The sequence below is a fragment of the Paralichthys olivaceus genome, chromosome 9 (genome assembly GCF_024713975.1).
Source record: "Paralichthys olivaceus isolate ysfri-2021 chromosome 9, ASM2471397v2, whole genome shotgun sequence".
Taxonomy (NCBI): Eukaryota; Metazoa; Chordata; class Actinopteri; order Pleuronectiformes; family Paralichthyidae; genus Paralichthys; species Paralichthys olivaceus.
The window spans coordinates 25,319,618-25,338,866 of record NC_091101.1 but is presented as its reverse complement, the minus strand read 5'-3'; the positions used below and the strand labels follow the sequence as shown (position 1 = coordinate 25,338,866).

General features: G+C 43.5%; 1 protein-coding gene across 2 annotated transcripts in view; it reads right to left on the bottom strand.

The window, feature by feature from the left end:
- The window catches only part of fstl5 (follistatin-like 5), a 139,454-nt gene that overhangs the window by 11,496 nt on the left and 108,709 nt on the right, over nucleotides 1-19,249 (bottom strand). For both annotated transcript variants that reach the window (XM_020103808.2, XM_020103809.2), the window contains exons 11-13: nucleotides 6,287-6,313; nucleotides 5,938-6,056; nucleotides 1,893-2,042 (exon numbers count right to left, since the gene is read on the bottom strand). In XM_020103808.2, coding sequence (XP_019959367.2) covers nucleotides 1,893-2,042; nucleotides 5,938-6,056; nucleotides 6,287-6,313 — 296 coding nt within the window. The remainder of the gene's footprint in view (nucleotides 1-1,892; nucleotides 2,043-5,937; nucleotides 6,057-6,286; nucleotides 6,314-19,249) is intronic.

The window sequence follows — 19,249 nt, the reverse complement described above, 5'->3', positions numbered from 1 at the left end:
AGCTTGTGACAGTGTTGAGGACAACAACCTTATTACCGGCGGGTCCCTGAGAGCCTTGCGAGCTGTAAAAAGTCGTCATGGTGTCGGAAACATCTGGAGGGATTTGACGCACCATGAATCAACCGGACACGCCCCAACAAAACCCGGCTGACTCCGATCATTTAGCCGAAGCTGAATTTCCTGAGCCTGAAAAAAATGATCTCAGGAAAATAAACGGAGCTGCAAGGTGGCCGGGGAGTCGGGGGATTGCCTCTCACGCTCTGTGAAGAAAACGGCAGGGGGTTGCCGCGTAGCAATATCTATGAGAAGTTGCCGGGTCTCCGCGAAGGTGGGTCTCGGGGGTTACTCGCTCACCACATCAATGCAGAGGTTAAATGTGGGTCTGGACTGCGGCGGCGTGTATGAGACGGGCCGGGTCAGAGGTAAGCAGTTGAACTGAAGGTGAAAGAGTCGGCGTCAAAGCTGAAGAAGTAGCACTTGAAATCGCTCGTTCAAGTGGAACGGAGCAGGGGTGATGCAAAGCTTTCAGACAAGTGTGAAACTGAAGAAGAGTTCGTCAGGCAGAAGAAGGCAACGCGGGGGGGAAGCAGACACAACAGAGTCCTGTCGTCTGTTTTATTGATCCTGAATTAAAGGGACTAAAATGATAAATATTTAAAACAGAATAAACTGATTTAATCTGGATTCAGGTTTGGAGAAACAGTTTGAAGCTTGATTAATGTTCTCTACCTGGAGAAGGAGGAGCAGCAGAAGACATGTTAATTAAATATGTCCGACACGTTATTCTAACTCACACCTAGCTTGAACGCTAACACACACAACACTAAACTGACTGGTCTTTTTATGAGTTGAGTGAATGATCAGTTTAAAGTCACATATAAATTATAGATCCAGAAATTACAGTTGCATTTATTTCCAGTTGCCGAATTCCTTAACTCCTCAGTTTGTTATTCAGCGTGTGCGACACAGTACCAACGAGTGACTCTGGACTCGGATTTTAAATGGCAGCCTCCCAGTTACTTTAAATCAGGTCTTTAATTATGATTGGACGAACTCTAGAGAATGCCGTTATCTGTTTACATCACTCAGTCAATTTGTACGCCCGTTACCAAGCAACCAGCTTATTCTAAGTCCCCTCGTTAGCTACTGTCGCTGTCTTCGCTCTCGACTACCGGTTTTGTCTTTTGACCTCCAGTTATTAAAGTGCAGATCATTTCCCACGTTACTGACTGGATCAGAGCCCATCAGAGTCGACCAACTGTCACACGTGTTGTGATTTATTTAGCTTCCTGCCATCATTTGAAGCGCGCCCGGGTCGGAACACACACACACACACACACACACAAACACACACACCACGGCTCGCACTCTTGTGTATTAGTACCCTGCTAAATTATTACTCAAGTAGAATATTTTAAGTGCGGACGTATCTGAAGTAAAAAGCTGTTTCTGAAGAGCCATGGTGAAGTTTCACATGCTGGTCCTACGCCTTGAAATAATTGATCTGATCTGCATGAAGGACAATGAACAAACCGAATCCTGAGTCGAAGGAGGCGATTTTATCAAATCCTTGATTCTACTTTCAGAATAATATGGAGAAACGACTTAACACAGGATCTCGTGAAGATGCTGCCTCAATGTCAATGTGTGTCTTTTGGGTTTAACACTGAAGGAATAACAGCGGAGGAGAGAAACTCTACCGCTTCCTGCAACCTTGAGGTTTGCTTGCACAGAATTACCCTTCTCTCAGGATGAACCTTCCCCGTTCATCTTTGTTCTGCCTCCGCGTGACATTGTGAACTTCTCTCACGTGAACTATCTCTCACATATTGTTGTGGTGTTGCTGGCAGAGTGGACGTGAACCCCGTTTTCCAATTTAGCCTGAAAATTACCTGGACGGCCTTCTGAGACTGGATGTCAACTATGAGCACTCGATTCAAGGTTGGCTGTGTCACATAAATAAACTTGTCCTTGACGTTGACCGCTGATGACCACACACACCTCTGGACCGCCTCCCCCGGTGAGGTAGGGCACACCTCCTCCTGGAAAAAGCAAAAAACAAAACAAAACACACAAACACACCGTCAATTAATCGTTTTCTCATATCACGAGGAAATACGGCTCGTTAAAAAACAATTATCTCCATCCAGCCATTATTCTGTGTTGTTTACTACTCGCCGTCTTATCACATCTTGGCTACTTGGATAAATTAGATTTTGCGAGTTCCTGCAAAAACCCCTGTAATCGCTCCCATTTGTCCACTTGCGTTCTCCCCACGAACAAAACCCAGCGGACGACCTGCGGATGTTCAGCCTCCAGTCTCCCGGCCGATGGGAGCCTTAACCGGCCTCCTGTCTCTGGAGTCGTCCTCCCCTTTGCCCCCTCCCCGGCCCTGCGAGCCTACAGGGCTGCATTAGTGTGGGATGATTTAAGGAGCTGCTGGCCAGGCAAGGATGAATGAAGGGCTCCGGCGTGTCGGGGAGGAACTCTCTCCCTTACTGTATTTACAACCGCCGAGGCGTCCGCTGACAGGTACCTTCCCACAAGCCAATGTCTTTTAGTTAGAAGGACATTAGATAATGTATGAACTTCACTGAAGTATGTAAACGATCGGAGGTGGGAGAATTTATACCCGCTGCAGTTTCCCCCCGACTCCTCCTCCCTCCTTTGTTTTCTCTCCGGGGGCGAGTTAAACCGGCTAATTTGGGCATTTTAAAACAATGACAGCTCTTTGGCGCTTTTTGGCCTCGTGGCACGTTTTGTAATCGGCAGCATCTTTCAGGGTCCAGTTGGAGCACCATCTGTCAGTGGGTTCCATCCAAAGCAGGTTAGAGGAGTCCGTCACCAAAGCCAGAAATCCTCTGCACTTCGCTGAAGTAATCATCGCTGGTATTGAACTGTGTGAATCCCCTGCAGACCCACACTGTGGTCATTTTGTGTTATGTGGCTGTAAAACCGTACTTATTGCTCCTTTAAAGAGGCGAGAAATCGAACATCTTGCGCCCAGCTGAGGTGTGAATGGAGTTGGTCGTAATCCTCCTCGTGTTGCATATGTCTGTATGTGTGCGGTCGCATAGTATTTATGTAATTTACAGAGTATTTGAAGGCTTCTAACGAGTGCAGATATGTTTTCCCCTTTGTTATTGATATTCCTACACTCTCCTGATAATGGACCCGTGTGATGTTTCTTTCATTGATCCACTAAAATCCTTAAAAGAGCATTTCATAAGGATTTTGCAGCTGAGCGGTGACATTTAAACTGTCCTGCTGAGAAATATGAGTCTTCTGATATTCCCCGGTTTAGCCACTGGATGATTTGTGGCGTTAATATATTTGTGACACAACATCAGCCATCTGTGGGGAGGAAACTGCAGAAAGCAGCGGAGCAGCAACATCCAAAGTGTCACAAAGAGAAATTTTAAAGCAAAGTAGCAGCACACAACACTTCTGTTCCCTCAAGGTGTTTCTCCAAGGTCTCAATCCAAACCGCTATAAACTGGCTGTGTGGTGCAGCGGAGAATATTCGTCTCGCTGTTGTTTTTCAAAGGTTTGACGGGTCAGTTAGTCGAAGAATGATTTTTGGAATTATTCGGTCTCTGTATAGCATGAGGTCGTTCTTCTGTACACTGGAGACACTAAAATGTCATTGATCAAAAACAAAAGTCTGTCTCTGTCTGTAGCCGCGACCTCACTGATGCCGTAGACAGGATGGGACATCTGCATCACACATTTTTCTTTTGCAACTGACAATATCAAACTCTGACTCCATTTATCCCTGACATTGAAATATGTCTGGTGTCCGCATTCTTTGTAGATTTGATTTTTACTTGAAAACATTTACACCTGGTATGAAAATGTGTTTCCAAAGTCAAAATTGAGAACCGATCGCTGCGATCATTTCACATCCTCTTCTTGTTCAGGTCCAAAAACTAATAAACAACGAATGGAAAGAAGAGGAGGGAAGCCACTGATGAACATGCGTTAATTGTGCGTTTGGGTTTCGTCTTCCATCGATCACGAGTGTAGACGAGTAGCTGCCTTCATAATTTGCAGATTTTCACTTTTTTCAAATACATTTTCCTGCTTGCATCCAACAGCTGTGACTGAGAGTGAAACAGTGAGAGAAACTGCATTAAGCTGTTGATTTCCGTTCCGTCAGGGACTCGACAGGATTTAACAGATTCTCCTCTGCTGCAGAGGGACGTCGAATAAAAATACTTCCTTAATTGGCTTTTCTGCATTTGGACACTGGAATGTTTTCCCTGAAAGTGTGTGTATCACGGTAAAACACTCTGTAAGGTAGTTAAGGATAATGGATCGGCTGTGCCATTACCATAAACAAATCAATCAACGCTCCCTGGTGATGGAGAAAACTTGAGCGCCACGCTGGGAGCGGCCTTGCGTTCTCGCAGCAATCCCCCAAGACAGCACTGGAGCTGGCATCACAGCCCTCGCGGTGATTGATACCCTAATACAAACACACCTCTCCGAGGAACGCTTGGCTGATTGTTGTGCATTCGCGGCACTGCATTATGTATAACAGCCATCCAATCAGTGCGCGGCTCGCGGATGAAAAGCAGCTCGGAGGCAACCTGTCCTTTGGAGAACACATGTAAATCTGCCGGGTATCTATCAACGAGGCGCTTTGAATATTTTGCTGCTTGAGAGCTTCAGTGATAAACGGTGATTCAGCGAGGGAGGCTGCAGTAAAGACTCCACAGAGAGGTGAAACCCCCCACTGACTGCATGTGGTCCGTCCATGAACCAAACTCAAGAGACTGGCTAGAAGTGTGTTCATGTGTTCACCCTATAAATGTTCGAATGGCTCTTAGTCGAGTGCACAGCTCCGACAAGGCCCAGGAATTATAGGTGGAAAATAAACGTAGGGCAGGAAAAGTAAAAGATTTGTTTGTAGAGCACTAACCTCCAACAAGGCCCCTCTTATGAAACCACATCTGCTTCCAGATTTTATTTTGGATATGCACCACAATCATAAATATCAGCTCCCTAAACATACCAGAATTATCCTGTTGCATGATGTTCTAGATCTTTATCCCTGATCTGGATCCACTCAAAGTTAATCGGGTTCTTGGCCCACCCCTCCACAAAATGTGACGGAAATCGGTTCAGTACTTCTTGCAGATTCCTGCTAACAGAAAAAAAAAAAAAGACTCGAGTGGCACACAGGAGATCCTTCCTCCGAGGCCCAACAATCCTGCACATCTTCTTTTTTTTCTTTTTTTTCTGACTAGCTGACAAAAATGTTGAAAAATCGGAGAAACGGAAGAAAAGAAAGTTGAAAAACTTTCCTGGATGTTTGGATTTTGGTGCAAATTGGTTGAGAACGTTGCGCGTTACCTTGCCGACAAACACAGACGATGCGAGTTGCATTGTTTACGATACAGCATCACAATTAGATGAAAATCTGGTGTCAGTCCGATGTGGGTTTGATGTTCAGCAGCTTTCACGACTCAAAGTTCCATCAAAAATAACGTGAGAAGTCTGAGGCATGAACAGAAGAAACATACTTACCTACTGCAAAGCTCATGATTTGTAATAAACCGAGAAAAACATTTAATTGTTTCACTTAGTTCTTTAGTTCATTATTACATGAATCCCCGAGTTTAAATTTGCTGCTTCACCGGTTCTGAGCCTGTGACTCGTTTGCATAACAATTGAGAATTGTAACAAACCAAACTGACTCTGAAATAATTAAGACTGACGACCGAAACCGAAAATTAAAGCCAGGGAGACTGATGTGTTCCTCTGCTGATGATGGTTTTCAAAGGAAACGGTCAAGTTTTGGGGGAAATGCCGCAGCTTCACACATTCGCCTCCACAAGTCCAGAGAAAATTATGATCTACAGCAACAATAAAGCTCAAATGCTCATTTTCACACAGGATAAAAAAAGCTGTTTCTTCTTCCTGAGCACTCACCTGCAGAGCCAGCAGCTTCTCACTGGGCTTAATGTGTCGTTGTATCTCACACGCCACCGGCTGAATGACTTTTATACCATCTTCATAGAACACATAGAACATGTTGCCGATGCCGAGACCTGCAGGAGACAGAGGGAGAGAAAAGGCTCCGTCACACACCTGAAAGAGCTTATGCCTCCGCACGGTGTGAATGTTTGCAACGGAAATAAGCCTACAACAGTGTTATCTACTTCCCAAGCATCAAATTATTTAATCCCTCTCATCACAGTTCACCAACCCTATCGCAAAAAATTCAATTAACTCTGTATAATGAATGCTAGAGTGGAGCAGAAGCCGCAGAGAGACGTACCTTCTTCTCGCCACAAAATGTTTGCCACTGTGAGGGAGGGAGAGAGAGAGAGAGAGGAAAAGCAAGGATGAAAATAAATGCAAGAATCAATAGTGTCCCCTTTGTGAGAGCTAACAACCAAACACTAACTCGTATCTGGGCCGAGAGGAAAGCAGGCCGCATGAAAGTTTTATGGAAACTGTCTCTCTGACACCTATGGCAACAGACAATCGATGGAGCGCTCTGCCTGGAAATAATTTGATACCAAACACTGGAAAATGGAGTGCAGTCAACAAACTACAAGCGCTGTAAAACGCCTCATGATTATTGGATGCGGAAACGCTGAAGCTGTGAGATGAGACAAAAAAAAATAGACAAAACAACCGAAGACATCAGATCATCGCCCCTTCCTCCAATATGAAGAGTTCTACGGATCAGCCGTCCTCAGGTTTCAGGCTCGGATGATTATCATACATCAGTAGCAGGGATTAGTGCGCAGCTCCTTCAGGTTCGCTCCTGTAATGGGTAATTTCTCGTTAAATTCACTTAGAGGTGACTAATGACGTGAGATGTGGAGGGAAAGCCACACAACACCAGGAGTGCTTTAATGGGCGACCTGAAACACAGACCTGCTGGCTTTAAGAGCACTCAGGGAATAAGAGAGACCTTTTTAACGACTAAATCTCAAACCGAGCAGTTTACAGATGGGTCCAGAAGTGTGGGAACCTCTGGGGGAATGACATGTTGACTTTCAAAGTAATAAAATACAAAAACAAGACACAGACACTGAAGGAGACGCATTTTATTTTTATGAATGTAAAAGGTTAAAAAGCCCGAAGTCTCACAGAAAACTCTGTTTCGGACTTTTCTCTGACTCTGACGCTTGTCTGCTGTCAAGTCACTTCAACTTCACATCTTACAGCAGATAAAGTCCAACTCAAGTACTGTATGATTGTGTAAAATATAACGGTATATATAACGCAGCACTGGTATATGAGTGTGTACAGCCAGAGATGTGCTGCCTGAAAGGGAATTTCAGTGAAACTGAGGCTGAAAGTCGTCCTTCAGAATGTGTAGTTGTGTTGGAAGTGGAAGTGAAGATGTTGTGTAACATGAAAAAAGCAGGAAACTTGAAACTTTCAAGTGAAACATGCGACTTGTATGAGTTGTAATATTAATGTGACGGCCAAATACTTACTTACACTAGAAAATCATCTTTCTTTCAAGCGTTGGTTATTATTAAATCTAATATCGGATGGATTTATTTCCATACATTGTTATTTGAGCTTCCTCTCTGTTAACAACTAACGACCTTGATTGTTATCAATTACAGTGCCCCCCCCCACCTTTCATTCCAAGTGGACATTTATTTTGAAGGCTGATTATTATGGTTTTATAATGTGAGACTTGCAGTTTTATTTCTGAGCCCTAGAATAAAAACCTAGCAGCGTAAATGACAAACTAAATAATGACTTGACCCCAACGAGGACTTGTTGACTGTTTTTTTTAAGTGGGCGCAGTTTATGATTATATTTAATCCATCTGCTGAAGAGGTTGTAGCCCGTGTACCTTTTTCAAAAAGAAATAAATATGTAACCAGAGGTGCTTCAGCATCTGCACACAACTGTATAGTCTATGCAAATTAAGCCACTCGATCAATTATCCTCCTCCAGCAGCAGCAGCAGCAGCAGCACTATCCTCTCACACTTCCTTTTTAACCATGACCTTCTCTCTCATTGTTCATCTGTCACCCAGTCCTCCCTCTGTTTCCACCCCATCTTCCATTTTCAGGCATTTTCAGTCTACAAACCAATCTCCAGCCCAATTCTTATCCGATTCTAATCTCCCCTCTAATGCAGCGCTCGTTCCTGCAGCCTCTTGTGCGGGTGGACAGACACAGAGAGGGGGGGGGGGGGGGGGGGGGGGGGGGAGAACGGAGGAGACAAAGCCAACGAGACTCCACCGTGCAGTCAGTCAGCCTTAATCTTTTAAAAGTGCTTTGTCATGTGTTTCCTGGGCACTCCTGCATACCTTTTAGCTCATTAAAAGTTACACAAAAGGAGTGTGGGGGGGGGGGAGGATCTCAAGATAGAGGCACAAGGAAGGGAGGGAGTGAGGAAGGAAAGGACGAGGACATAACAAAAGGAAAAACAATACAATTTATTTGAGATGTGCCAAAAAATGGAACATGGAGAAAATGGAAAAGAGGAGTTGAGATGAGATCTTGTGTGCCCAGGTCTTTTCCAATAGCCCCCAGTATTGATGCTATTCATCACTCGGCAGAAAGACTGCGGCTGCTCTGCGCATACAAGGGGTCCATACATCAACTTCATCATCCATATAGCAAAACAAGCTGGTTGCCACTGGAGGCGGCGAGTTCACTCTCTCTGGCCGTAATAACTGTGTTTCCACCGGGCTCGGGAACGCCACGCATGTGCACCAGGCAGCCTGGACTCTGCGGCTCCCACCCGTCAGCAAGGCTACATAAATTCAATTTGTTTACAAGAGCCCCGCCGCTGCGACACTGGGCCAAACAGCCCGTGGTGTTCAGCGTAGATGCGTGGCAGGAGACGGGCGAATGCAAAACATCGGTCGACTAATTGGGTCAGAGTAGATGCAAATGTGAAACGTAATTCAAGATGACTGCCGCGGTCGTGCACATTTGTTTGCTGCACATTCCAGATCTCAGCCCAGAGGTTTCTGGGAAATATTGACCCCTGCAGTGTGTTGAAGTTATGCTTCAATTATAGACCGTACACAAATACTTTATCACTGACAAACTGCTACCGCTGTAACGGGCCGAGTGCCCGCTCGCAGTTATGAGGAAGCCGAACGGAATGACAAATGAAATGGAAGAAAAATCTTTCCCCCTTCCTCATCTGCATTGAGACAAAACAAATATCCTGCCTCTGCACTGATTGATAACATGCAGAGCAGGTACACCTCATATCCATTACTCTGGCTGCAGGATTATACACGCACCTGCCAGCTCCCACTTACAGTTCGTCCAGGATTAACACCTCTGGATCCCTGCTCCGCTCCTTAACTAGTAGACAATGAAGATCTGCAGGAACTTTATCAGTGGCAACTTTATCACTTACTTCTATTCTTCTTTCTCGAATGATCTCTTTCACATTTCCTATTTACTTGATTTCTACAACCTCAAATGTTATCTCTGTTCTTGTCTTGGAAATATCAATATCAATATTTCCAACTCGAGAGAGTTCTGTTTATCTTTTATGGGATTTTAACTTTTTTCTTTTTCTTTGCTTTCCTGGTTTGAATTGGCTCAGTTGGATAACACAGACATGCACATGTACGAATAAGAAATGTTTTAATTTAACTGCATGTTACCTTGTTTTCTTTACACCGTCTTTAAGAGGCTTATCGTTTTACCTGTATTGGTCGTTTACTTGTAAATATGAAATAATATTGAGATACTTTTGGTTTGAAACCAATAAGAGGTGTAGATGAGAAGAACCCAGACGATCGTCTCTCATATTTCTGTCTGTGCCGAGACAAATAATTACACCAGAGACAATATTTCAAAAGTGGACACGTGTATTTTCTAAATCACTGGTGTTAAAATGTCATTGTTGTTGCTGGAGAGTAGAAATGGTCAAATTAACATCCAGTGGTAAAAACTCCCACGGCTTGAAGGTCGATACCTTTTTTTAAAAAAACCTCTAATGTGAGGTGAGGTCAGGAAGTTGAAATTCTTACAAGTCAAGCAGAACTAAAAAAAAAATTTAAAAAAAGAAGGATTTTTCTTGTATGATTTGAAAAATATAAAAATGACAGTTCCAGCAGTCGAGGCAAAGTCACGACAGGTCATTTCAAACTGTGGCGCGCTGCATGCTAATTCAAAGCAACCACCAAGTGGTGGTGTGTTAGTCTCTGTCGTGTTGAAGGGAATACTGATGGAGAGAATATCGGTGTCGGTGCTTGTCCTCTGGCCTCACTCTGCACTACACAGTCATGACTCAACTAGCTCTTATATGTTCACCTTCTTTTCTGCAGCCAGCAAATTTGTATGATTTCATTTTTTTTGTTGCTGTGCTGCAAATATCTGAGGATGATTGATGATTGAGGGCTGACTCCAACAGAGAGTCCCACACACTACGATTTACAGTCAGGTGGAGTCGGAGAGCCTTCAGGATGACGGCGCCGTGCCTGCACTAGAATTAGAGCTGGAAGCCTGTGGGGGACTGAACGGCGTGTCATGTCTTTAAGAGGAAAAGTTTTTGAAAAGACTTAATCCTTGAAGAAAAAATCCCCGAGAGTTTGGAAAAAAAGTCGAAGTTAATGGAGAGAGCTTGAAACATCAAAGCCTGAGAAAATAAAACTCTGTCTGTGCTTATCAGAAACAAGAGCTGGACACACGGAAGGATGAACGTCTGTCTGTGCGATGATTGAATGCAGGTCAGCATCATGTCGTTAGTTTCATAGAATTAAAAATTTAACGCTGTATAAAGATTGAAGTCACTAAAGCAGCGTTCAGACGTGAACTGATTCTCCTGAAATTCTCCCCCTTGAGTGTGAAGAGGATAAATCATGTGTAGAAATAAAATCATTTGACGCATCGATCATCGTTTTATCGTCGAATCGTAGCGATCGGAATCCTGAGGCGCCTGAGATGTCCCCGCCCCTTTATTCCTATCATTCATGGTCCCATTACATCAGGTTTGCGACAGAATGCATCAGCGGAAATATAAATAAGCTGTCATGTTGGAACCGCGGCTTTAAGGCATTTAAAGTTTCCACTGGATTTACGATAATCACTTCACGAGGCCTTCAGCATGAAACCCAGTCGACAGCCACGAGGCTGCTGGCACCGTGGATGGCGTCGCTGCCTGGTTAGAGCTGCTTGTTGCTGGCACCCCGTCCGACACTGTGTGAAAGCCCGCTGTGATGGGAGGGACACCGCTGATGGAAACATGGACGCTGTTTTGGCACAAGCTGATCTCTATTCAGGGGATATGGAGCAGACAGTATGCCAGAGAGCTCCGCATAAAAGAGCTTTGTGGAGACTTTGGTGTGAAGTAGTTGTCCTCGTCCGCGTGGGATCGAGGCGCAGAAGATTGCCGGGCTGCGGTCCAACCAATCACTTCACCAGCATTGATTTCACTGATTAGATCCACCTCTCCTGAACCAGTGTCGTGTCTGATTGGAACGAAAGCTTAGGAGCGTCTCAAAATCGAAAAGTGGCGGAGGAAATAATTTAGCAGAACACAGAATAGAGAGTTTAGAGAAGTATTAAGAAAAGATAAAATAAATAAAACTTGATTCGTCCATCTTTATATTCAGTCTATAGTTTGTCGTGAGATGAAATTATCTAATACTTGTTTGCAAAGTTGTGGAGACTTCTGCGCTTCAACAGGATTCATATATTGTCATGTTTGGATTTTAGTTAAAAGAAGAAACAGCAGAGAGACAGTGTGATCCACGTGCAGGGGAAAGCAAACAAAAAGTAAACGTTCACCACATACGGATTGGAAACGGGTGAAGAAGCCTCACCCGGTCTGCAGATGTGTCACCAATTCAATAACTGATCACGACTGAGTGGGGATGTTTTGCAGCATAAAGGCGTAAACTTGCTTCCCTGCCCACTGAAGTTTCAAGATTCCTTCTCACTGCTGAAGAATGTAAAGGTCATTTACAGTGAATCATCAACAGTGGAGGAAAAAAAAAAAAAGAATAAAGTTCTGACTGTAAATCACTGACGCTTAATCCGTCTCAACACGTGTTGAATATGCAGAATCTGAAGGTGGGGAATAATACCTTTGGGGCCAGAAGCATTCTGGGTTATTTTCTTGTTTGAGGAGGCGTTGGTTGCCTGAGAACAATCACCGAACCATCAGCTATCAGCTTTTTAAATAATCTGCTTTCATATGCAAATAGCTGCAAATAGAAGATTAGCCAACGAGTTGTTTGGACCTAAAACACGTTCAACTCGTGATTAAAAAGAAACAGTTGGACTGTAAAGAGGCGGAGATGGAGTCAGAGATACACAAAACAAGATACTTTCTTGTGTAGTACTTGCACGATTAGTTGGACAGGTCAAACGTGATCCATGAGCTGTGCAGACGAAGGAGGAGGCCAGAGAAACTGTATTCAAGTCTGCTGGACCCGTACAACCTGTGCCACCAACACATGGAGAGTAAAACACTGACTGGAGATAAAGTGTGTAAAACAGCTGCTGAATATTTCATCCATAAGGATTCGTCTGTTATCTGTCTGCGGTAAACCAAGTTTGCAAAACAGGCCCTTGCTTAAGCTGCCTCCTCCAGCTTTTTGTCTCTCCGACGTTGTTTCATCTTTTTTTTTTTTTTTTGAGAGAATCATCCCTATAAACAACGTGCAGCCAATAATAAACTTTATTTCCAAAGCTACGTCGACCTTAGCCAACTGATAACCCATTTAAATATTCTGCGGAGGTATAGCGTTCACGATAAAGAGTATGAGCATTTAAAAAAAAAAAAAAAAAACTGTCCACAGATCCTAACAAAGCCTTCAAGGGTTCAAGGGGAACAGTTTGCAGCACAGTGAAAACAAACCAGATAACACTGCTGCATTCTGTCCTCTATGCTAATTAGCTCTGTAAGGAGAACAAAATAAAATTATACAGTGAAATCCTCCACCAAGTAAGAAAGACAGGTATAAATGGAAAAGTTTCCCCGAGTCAGTGACTCAACTGACAATGATTTCATCCCCTTTTGAGCCGCAGCTCAGCAGTTCGCTGAGTAACTCTGTAATTAAAAGTTCTTTATTTGGTCCAGAAGGGCACTTGAGCTGAGAAAAAAAGGGGCAAAAGAGCAGCGGCTCGAGCGACTAAAAGCGTAAATCCACTGTACGGTCCTCCTGCAAATCCCCGATACGAGACACGGAGTAGCAGCGTAAATGTGGAGACGTAAGAAAGTGCAGAGACTAAAGCGACGCTCGTTCTGATCCCCCGCGGATCCTCTGACGCTGCAGAAATAATTGGCACATTGCGAAGGGCAGATATTTATGCCAGTTTAGCAGCAGACTGTCAGAGACGGATGGCGCTCTGCCTGCTGGTGACAGACTGTTAAAGAGATCTCAGAATAGTGACTGCTCAGGTTTTCCCAAACAATTCAGCGCATGGGTAGATCTGAGGGAAGAAGAATTCGCTGCTGTGTGCAGGCGCCCGCCAAGGAAAAGGTTTTGACCTTCAAGCTCCTCTGTGGTGAATTCATCTTGAGAAGCTTGTTGATGCCTCGCTCATCACATCATGTTCTCCTGCTCAGCTCCTGCTTTCTATCCTTTGACAACTTGGTTTGTCACTCAGCCCTCTCTCGCTCTAATTCCAGTGTTTGAACGAGCGGCCCGAGGCAGGTCATGAATACAGTTTCCCAGAACTGAGATCATTACTTTGCACCAAGTCAGATTCCCAAAACGTTTCCTCATGTAAACGCAAGGTGTTTATATGTTTTAATATCGGTCGTAGCTCTTCCCTGTGATAACTCGGTCCGTACTTGTGAACGTCTGTATGTTGATAGAAGGGTCTCATGCCTGAACGCAGGGCCGTTGCAACAGGTGGCAGGGAATTACTCCGGGGCCCCTGAGAATGGATGCAATTGCAATTTCGTGAGAACATTCCAGTCATTGACCCCTCAAGACGGCCCCGTGCCACTCCCTCTCTGCCGATAGTCCGGTAATGTGAGAGGTTTGGTTGGAGACTCGTGTAGCATGTGTTTCGATCTCAGAGCCCATCTGCTATTGTCTGACAACGAATTAGCCTCTCGGGGCTACAATATTTTCAGGCTCCCGGTGTTTAGACGGCAGATATCTGGGCCAAGGCTCCAGCTTCTGTTCATTGTCCGGTGTTAAGAGTTTTTATCTTTTATCTCGTACTTTCTGGTCCAGGCGACATTCGGCTCATCTCTGTTAACATCCATTGGCAGATAAATGCAGATAAATCAAAAACGCCTCTTTTTCTCTCCACACACACTTTTTACCGGCGGGGAAGTCGACTGCAAACGGAAACCAGGCGGCTTCCGGCCCCAAAACCTTGTCCCTCGCTCATTCACGAGCGGAATCTGTTTATAGAGATTCGGTTTGATGGAGGTCCTCCCAGATTTTGGGGCTTTGGTCCCTTTCAAAGTCAGCTGAAGGTCGTCTGCCCGGATATGTACAGCACATGATGAGAAGCTGATTTGCGGTTGTGACGACATTAGTTTCCCCTGAGATATGATCATGATTGATGCTTCAGCTCCTGATTGGTCAATTCATCTTGAGAGAAAACTGCCTGTGTTGACAATACAATCTCAGTACGAGGTCCATTTAGCAGCTGCTCCGGAGCTTTTGATTGTATCGCACAACCATCCTCAGCAGATGGAATCCACCCGGTCACTGAATTGCAGACGTTTACATTTCCATTTTTCTCAGAACATTAAAGACTCGTGATCGGAGTTATCCGAAAAGATGAGACTGCAAGTTCAGTCTTGACCTTGGAAAGTGGGAATGCTAATGTGTGGTTATTGTTTTGGATCATGTGGGAAACAGACTTTTAGATGGATGAACTTGTGAATCAGTTCACAGACGGGGTTTAGTTTGGATCTATAGACTTTAAGGTCTCTGTTGATTGAATGATTTCTCTTATATTGGACCTGTAAAAGCAGATGTTCAGAGGTGGAGGTGTAATAACTGAGCCTCTCTGACCGGGACACGATGCCATACGGAGGTTATATCGATCCACACACTCCGTGTGCTCGACTCTGTGGCGCATGGATATAATTTATATGACATAAGTGGATAAACAGATGTGATAAATGTGATTTTTTTTCATTACACTTCTGCAGGTCGTTTGCTCACAGCTTAACAGAGTAACGAGAACTGGCACACGTGTAAGTTAGAATCCATGTGCCACCTCAGTTCCTGCAGCTGCTCTGTGTGTGTACGGTGGGTTTAGAACAAACAGTAGCTGTAAGTTTGACTTACTGTTTCTACCGATCGTTACCTCACCAGTGAGTTTATGCTTCCGCCCTTTGAGAGACACACTGCGAGATCGTTTCACCGTTTTCTCATGGAATAATTCTTTCTTGATGAAAATAAATCAGGCACATTTAGGGACCTGATATCTGTGTGGTGCAGTTCATTTGAATTTAAGTGGGCTGTTGGGCCTTGGCGGAGGTCTACTGAGTGCCATTCAAGTTTTAAGTGTTTTTTCTTCTCCAAGAGTTTTATTTGGGTATTTGACAGAAATGATTTTCAACGATTTGACAAAAAACGTGAGAGGACTACTCCAGAGGCAATATGACAGGATGTAGACTGAAGAATAAACCTTTACATGTCTTTCCTCCTGAGTTTTAAAATGAGTTTAACGGTAAAACAACACCCTGCGCTGCCGTTGACTAAAGGTTGAATTTTCCTTGGAGATACTTGGTGGAAATACATTTTACTACGCCAGGTACATGGAAACAAACCTATGTACGTTGAACAATTCTTTTGCAGCTGCTCGTCTACACGTACACGACGGTGAAAAGAAAGAATATCTTTGTCACGTTCTTATCGTTCTTACTGATATAAAAAACAAACGTGTTTTCAGATTAAACTTCAACTTGCTGCTGATGATTTAAGACATATTTTGACATATTTTGTGAAAAGAAAAAGGCTTTTCTACAAATATATTAATTTTTCTTAAACTCTAAGGAACATGTGATATCATATAATCGATGTGATATGTCTCGTTTGCACCTGACCGAGCATGTGGTCGCTCTGACTCGTGCTGTCTGACATAGAAAGAGTCTGACAGGAACTGTAAAGAGAGGGAGTTCACATCACGGCTCAGCTCAACGGGCCGCGCTGGTGAAAAGCTCTTAGATGAAAGACGCTGCCAGGTTTGATGTTCTCGTAAGAGCTGGCTGAGTGTTGATGAAGATGAGTGGTCGAGGTCAGCGAGAGGCCGGCGCTCATCGCGACTCGGAAAGACGCGAGACAGTAAAACGAGAATGGATCGCTGGAGACGAGACGAAAGGTTGATATCGATGTGAGGTGAAAATCAGACGGTGGCTCTTCCTCAGGTGCGTTACAGGTTCATAATGTTCTCTCCGTCAGAGAGCTGTGTTATCAATGCATTAATGATGGGAGTTCAGCGGCTGCACTTATATCGTCCTTCTTTACACGTTAATGCAGGTTACGTCTGCATTTCACAGATTAATTGCAGGTCATCTCCACTTCATCGAGGTTGTATTCCATTTCCAGGAGGGTGGTTAATGGCAGCAGACGCGAGTTGAGGCAGAAGATGAGCTGGTGGGGAAAATGTGAACGGCACGATTTTGCAGAACAAGTCGAATATGTCCAAAATACTTCAAAAGCATAAATTAAACTCTAACAATGCTGTTTTATCTCAATGTATCAGAGAGGACCTTTAATACAGAGCAGAGGTGAATCAGCCTTGGAGCAGTTTGTTCAGGTTTCCTTGAGACAAGAGTTGAGTATATTAAAGGAACATTTTCTTTTTTTGTTATTATATTTTATATATTAAATAAGGAAAAAATATAAATTGACTGGACTTCTACCATATTCTATTCTCCCTTTTAAATACTTCATATTCCCAGGTCATGTTTTAAACCTTGTTTGTTCATCAGCAGGATTATTTTAAAAAAACCACTGAACCTGCTTTCACAAAATTTGGCCGAAGAACGAGACACAGGCCAAGAAAGAAGCCATCACATTTTTGGCGAAGATCCAGATTAAAGAGCGGATTCAGTTTGTCTTTTCTTTGAGAGATGCGAGGGGCTTTTTTTAAATTTCAACATCTTCAGTGAATAATTCATGTTAGTGAAAAAGAAACTTTCATATTTAAAGGGATTAATGTCAATGAGTGCAGTTCGGTGCAGCTTGATAAAACAATAGAGGACTTTCGGGCCCTAGTGGAATTGTTCTTGGTGGAAAAGGTTTGTTTTTGTACAGTTTGTTATTCTGTGTGTTTGTTGCAAGATAAAAAAACACTGATTAGTTAAACATACATGTTTTTTTTTTTGTGGTCCATATTTGAACCTAATGAAATATTTTCTTCCACTTGCAAATCGCCACCTTTCAACGTGTGAATTGAGTTCCCTCTAATTAACGGGTAGGTGAATTTACATACAAGTAGAATTCACATGTTTGACTTAGTGAAAATATCACACGGATCAGTTCCGTGTGATATTCATCGCACATGTGAATGTTTTCGTATGAAAGCGTTGACCGATTGTGTTACTGCGGAGCAGCGTGCACAGACTGTGTTGTGAAATAAAAACCCTGACATGCTCTAAATATTCAGCGCAACATCATCTGTTTGCATTTGGCATAATACCAAATGCAAACACACTGGTGTTTTGTTTTTCTGTTGTTCATTTCTTTCTGTAATAACAGCTGCTTGTTAAACACATTAATATCCACACGCAGGAGAAGGACAGCTCAGGTAAAAACAGCTGCAGCGTACACTTACACTTGCTGTGCCTGATTAAGTTTGCTTTGTTAGCGCACAACACCAGAATACACACCGGCGGCTCAGACTCCCCGTCATTCTGTTCTACCCTTAAACGCTGACGTATTGACAACAGCTGGCAGCTTTCCTAGAAGATATCAGCCAGCTGCCCCCTTATTGCAGCGGCCAATCAGGAAATCTGTCCATCTGCGTCGGCTAATCAAATGCCAAGACGACGCAAATAACGAGAGCAAACCTGCGGCCTGCTCACGGAATTAATGCGTTTTCTGTTTGGTTGCTTCGCCCCCTCACTTAAGTAAATGCACAATCAAAAATAAGGCTTTGTTTTTTTACTCCTTTTCGTTCAGATGTAAACAATCCGTTCTCCTGCGTGTGGAAACTAAACTGTTCGCACATCTAAATGTCATTCGATCAAATATTTACCTCGCAATCATTGATTAATAAGTTTATGGATATTTCACATAATCCAAATGGTTTAACATTCAAACGTGACATTTGCAAGTTTCTAAAAAGCTGAAAATCAGTTTTGAATGGACGTAATCTGATTTAATATTCTGGCTCTATACATTTGATTTGGGTTATTAATGTTTTCGTGCTCTAATGTTCAGAAGACACATCACTTTCCTCGTCCGTTGCTGCAGCTCCTCTTTTCAGCCTCTGTCTGAAACACTTGATTTTAGCTCATGTCTCTTTAAGACCCTCCTGATAAAGTCCAGCTCTGTTGTGAACATGAAGGAAATGTCACCTGGCTTTGTTCCAGATTAGATCTGGACTGCATCCACGACACCAAAGCATCTAAGAAGATGAACAACTTTACTCTTAATCTTTAATGATCACAAACCTGCAGAGTCGCCTGTTACCGAGCCCGATTCCCTTTTCTGCGGATCTTGTGCTTTTTAACTTTTTGCACAAAGTTTTTACAAAACTTACACAACTACTTAAACGACACAATAAGAGGATAGAGCTGGAATACTGGAGGAGCATGTCTCTTGTAGTTTAGTCTCCGTCGTCACACGCTGCTCTCTCTTTGTTCCCTCACACTCAGACACACAAAGATTACCGTGAAGTACTTCCTGGTGTTAAAAGCACTTCAGAAAACTGCAGATCTGCAGAAATAGATTTGACTTGACATCTTGACATGATCACTTTTGTTGGTATGTTGTGATGACAGCGGAGCGCGGTCAACACACGTCAGACACGTATGAAGGTCATAGTTTGTTCATCTTCAACGCTCGTGTTCTATATTTAACATAATCACAGAAGGTAGATAAAGTTAAACTACTTGTGATACAACTTTTAGATCCAAAGCCAATTAGCAACATCTTTCAGCCATGAAAGGCAGCAGGGAATTAACGCTTTGAGACGTAAGATTTCAAAGATTTCAAGAGACGACCAACAAATCTCAAAAGAGACTAAAATCTCCTGTGATCAAACCTGCAGGTGCATCGAACCCCCCCCCCCCCCCAAAAAAATAGAAATTGATTTAATATGTCGAGGGAAACAATCTGGAAAGTCATGGCAACGTAGAG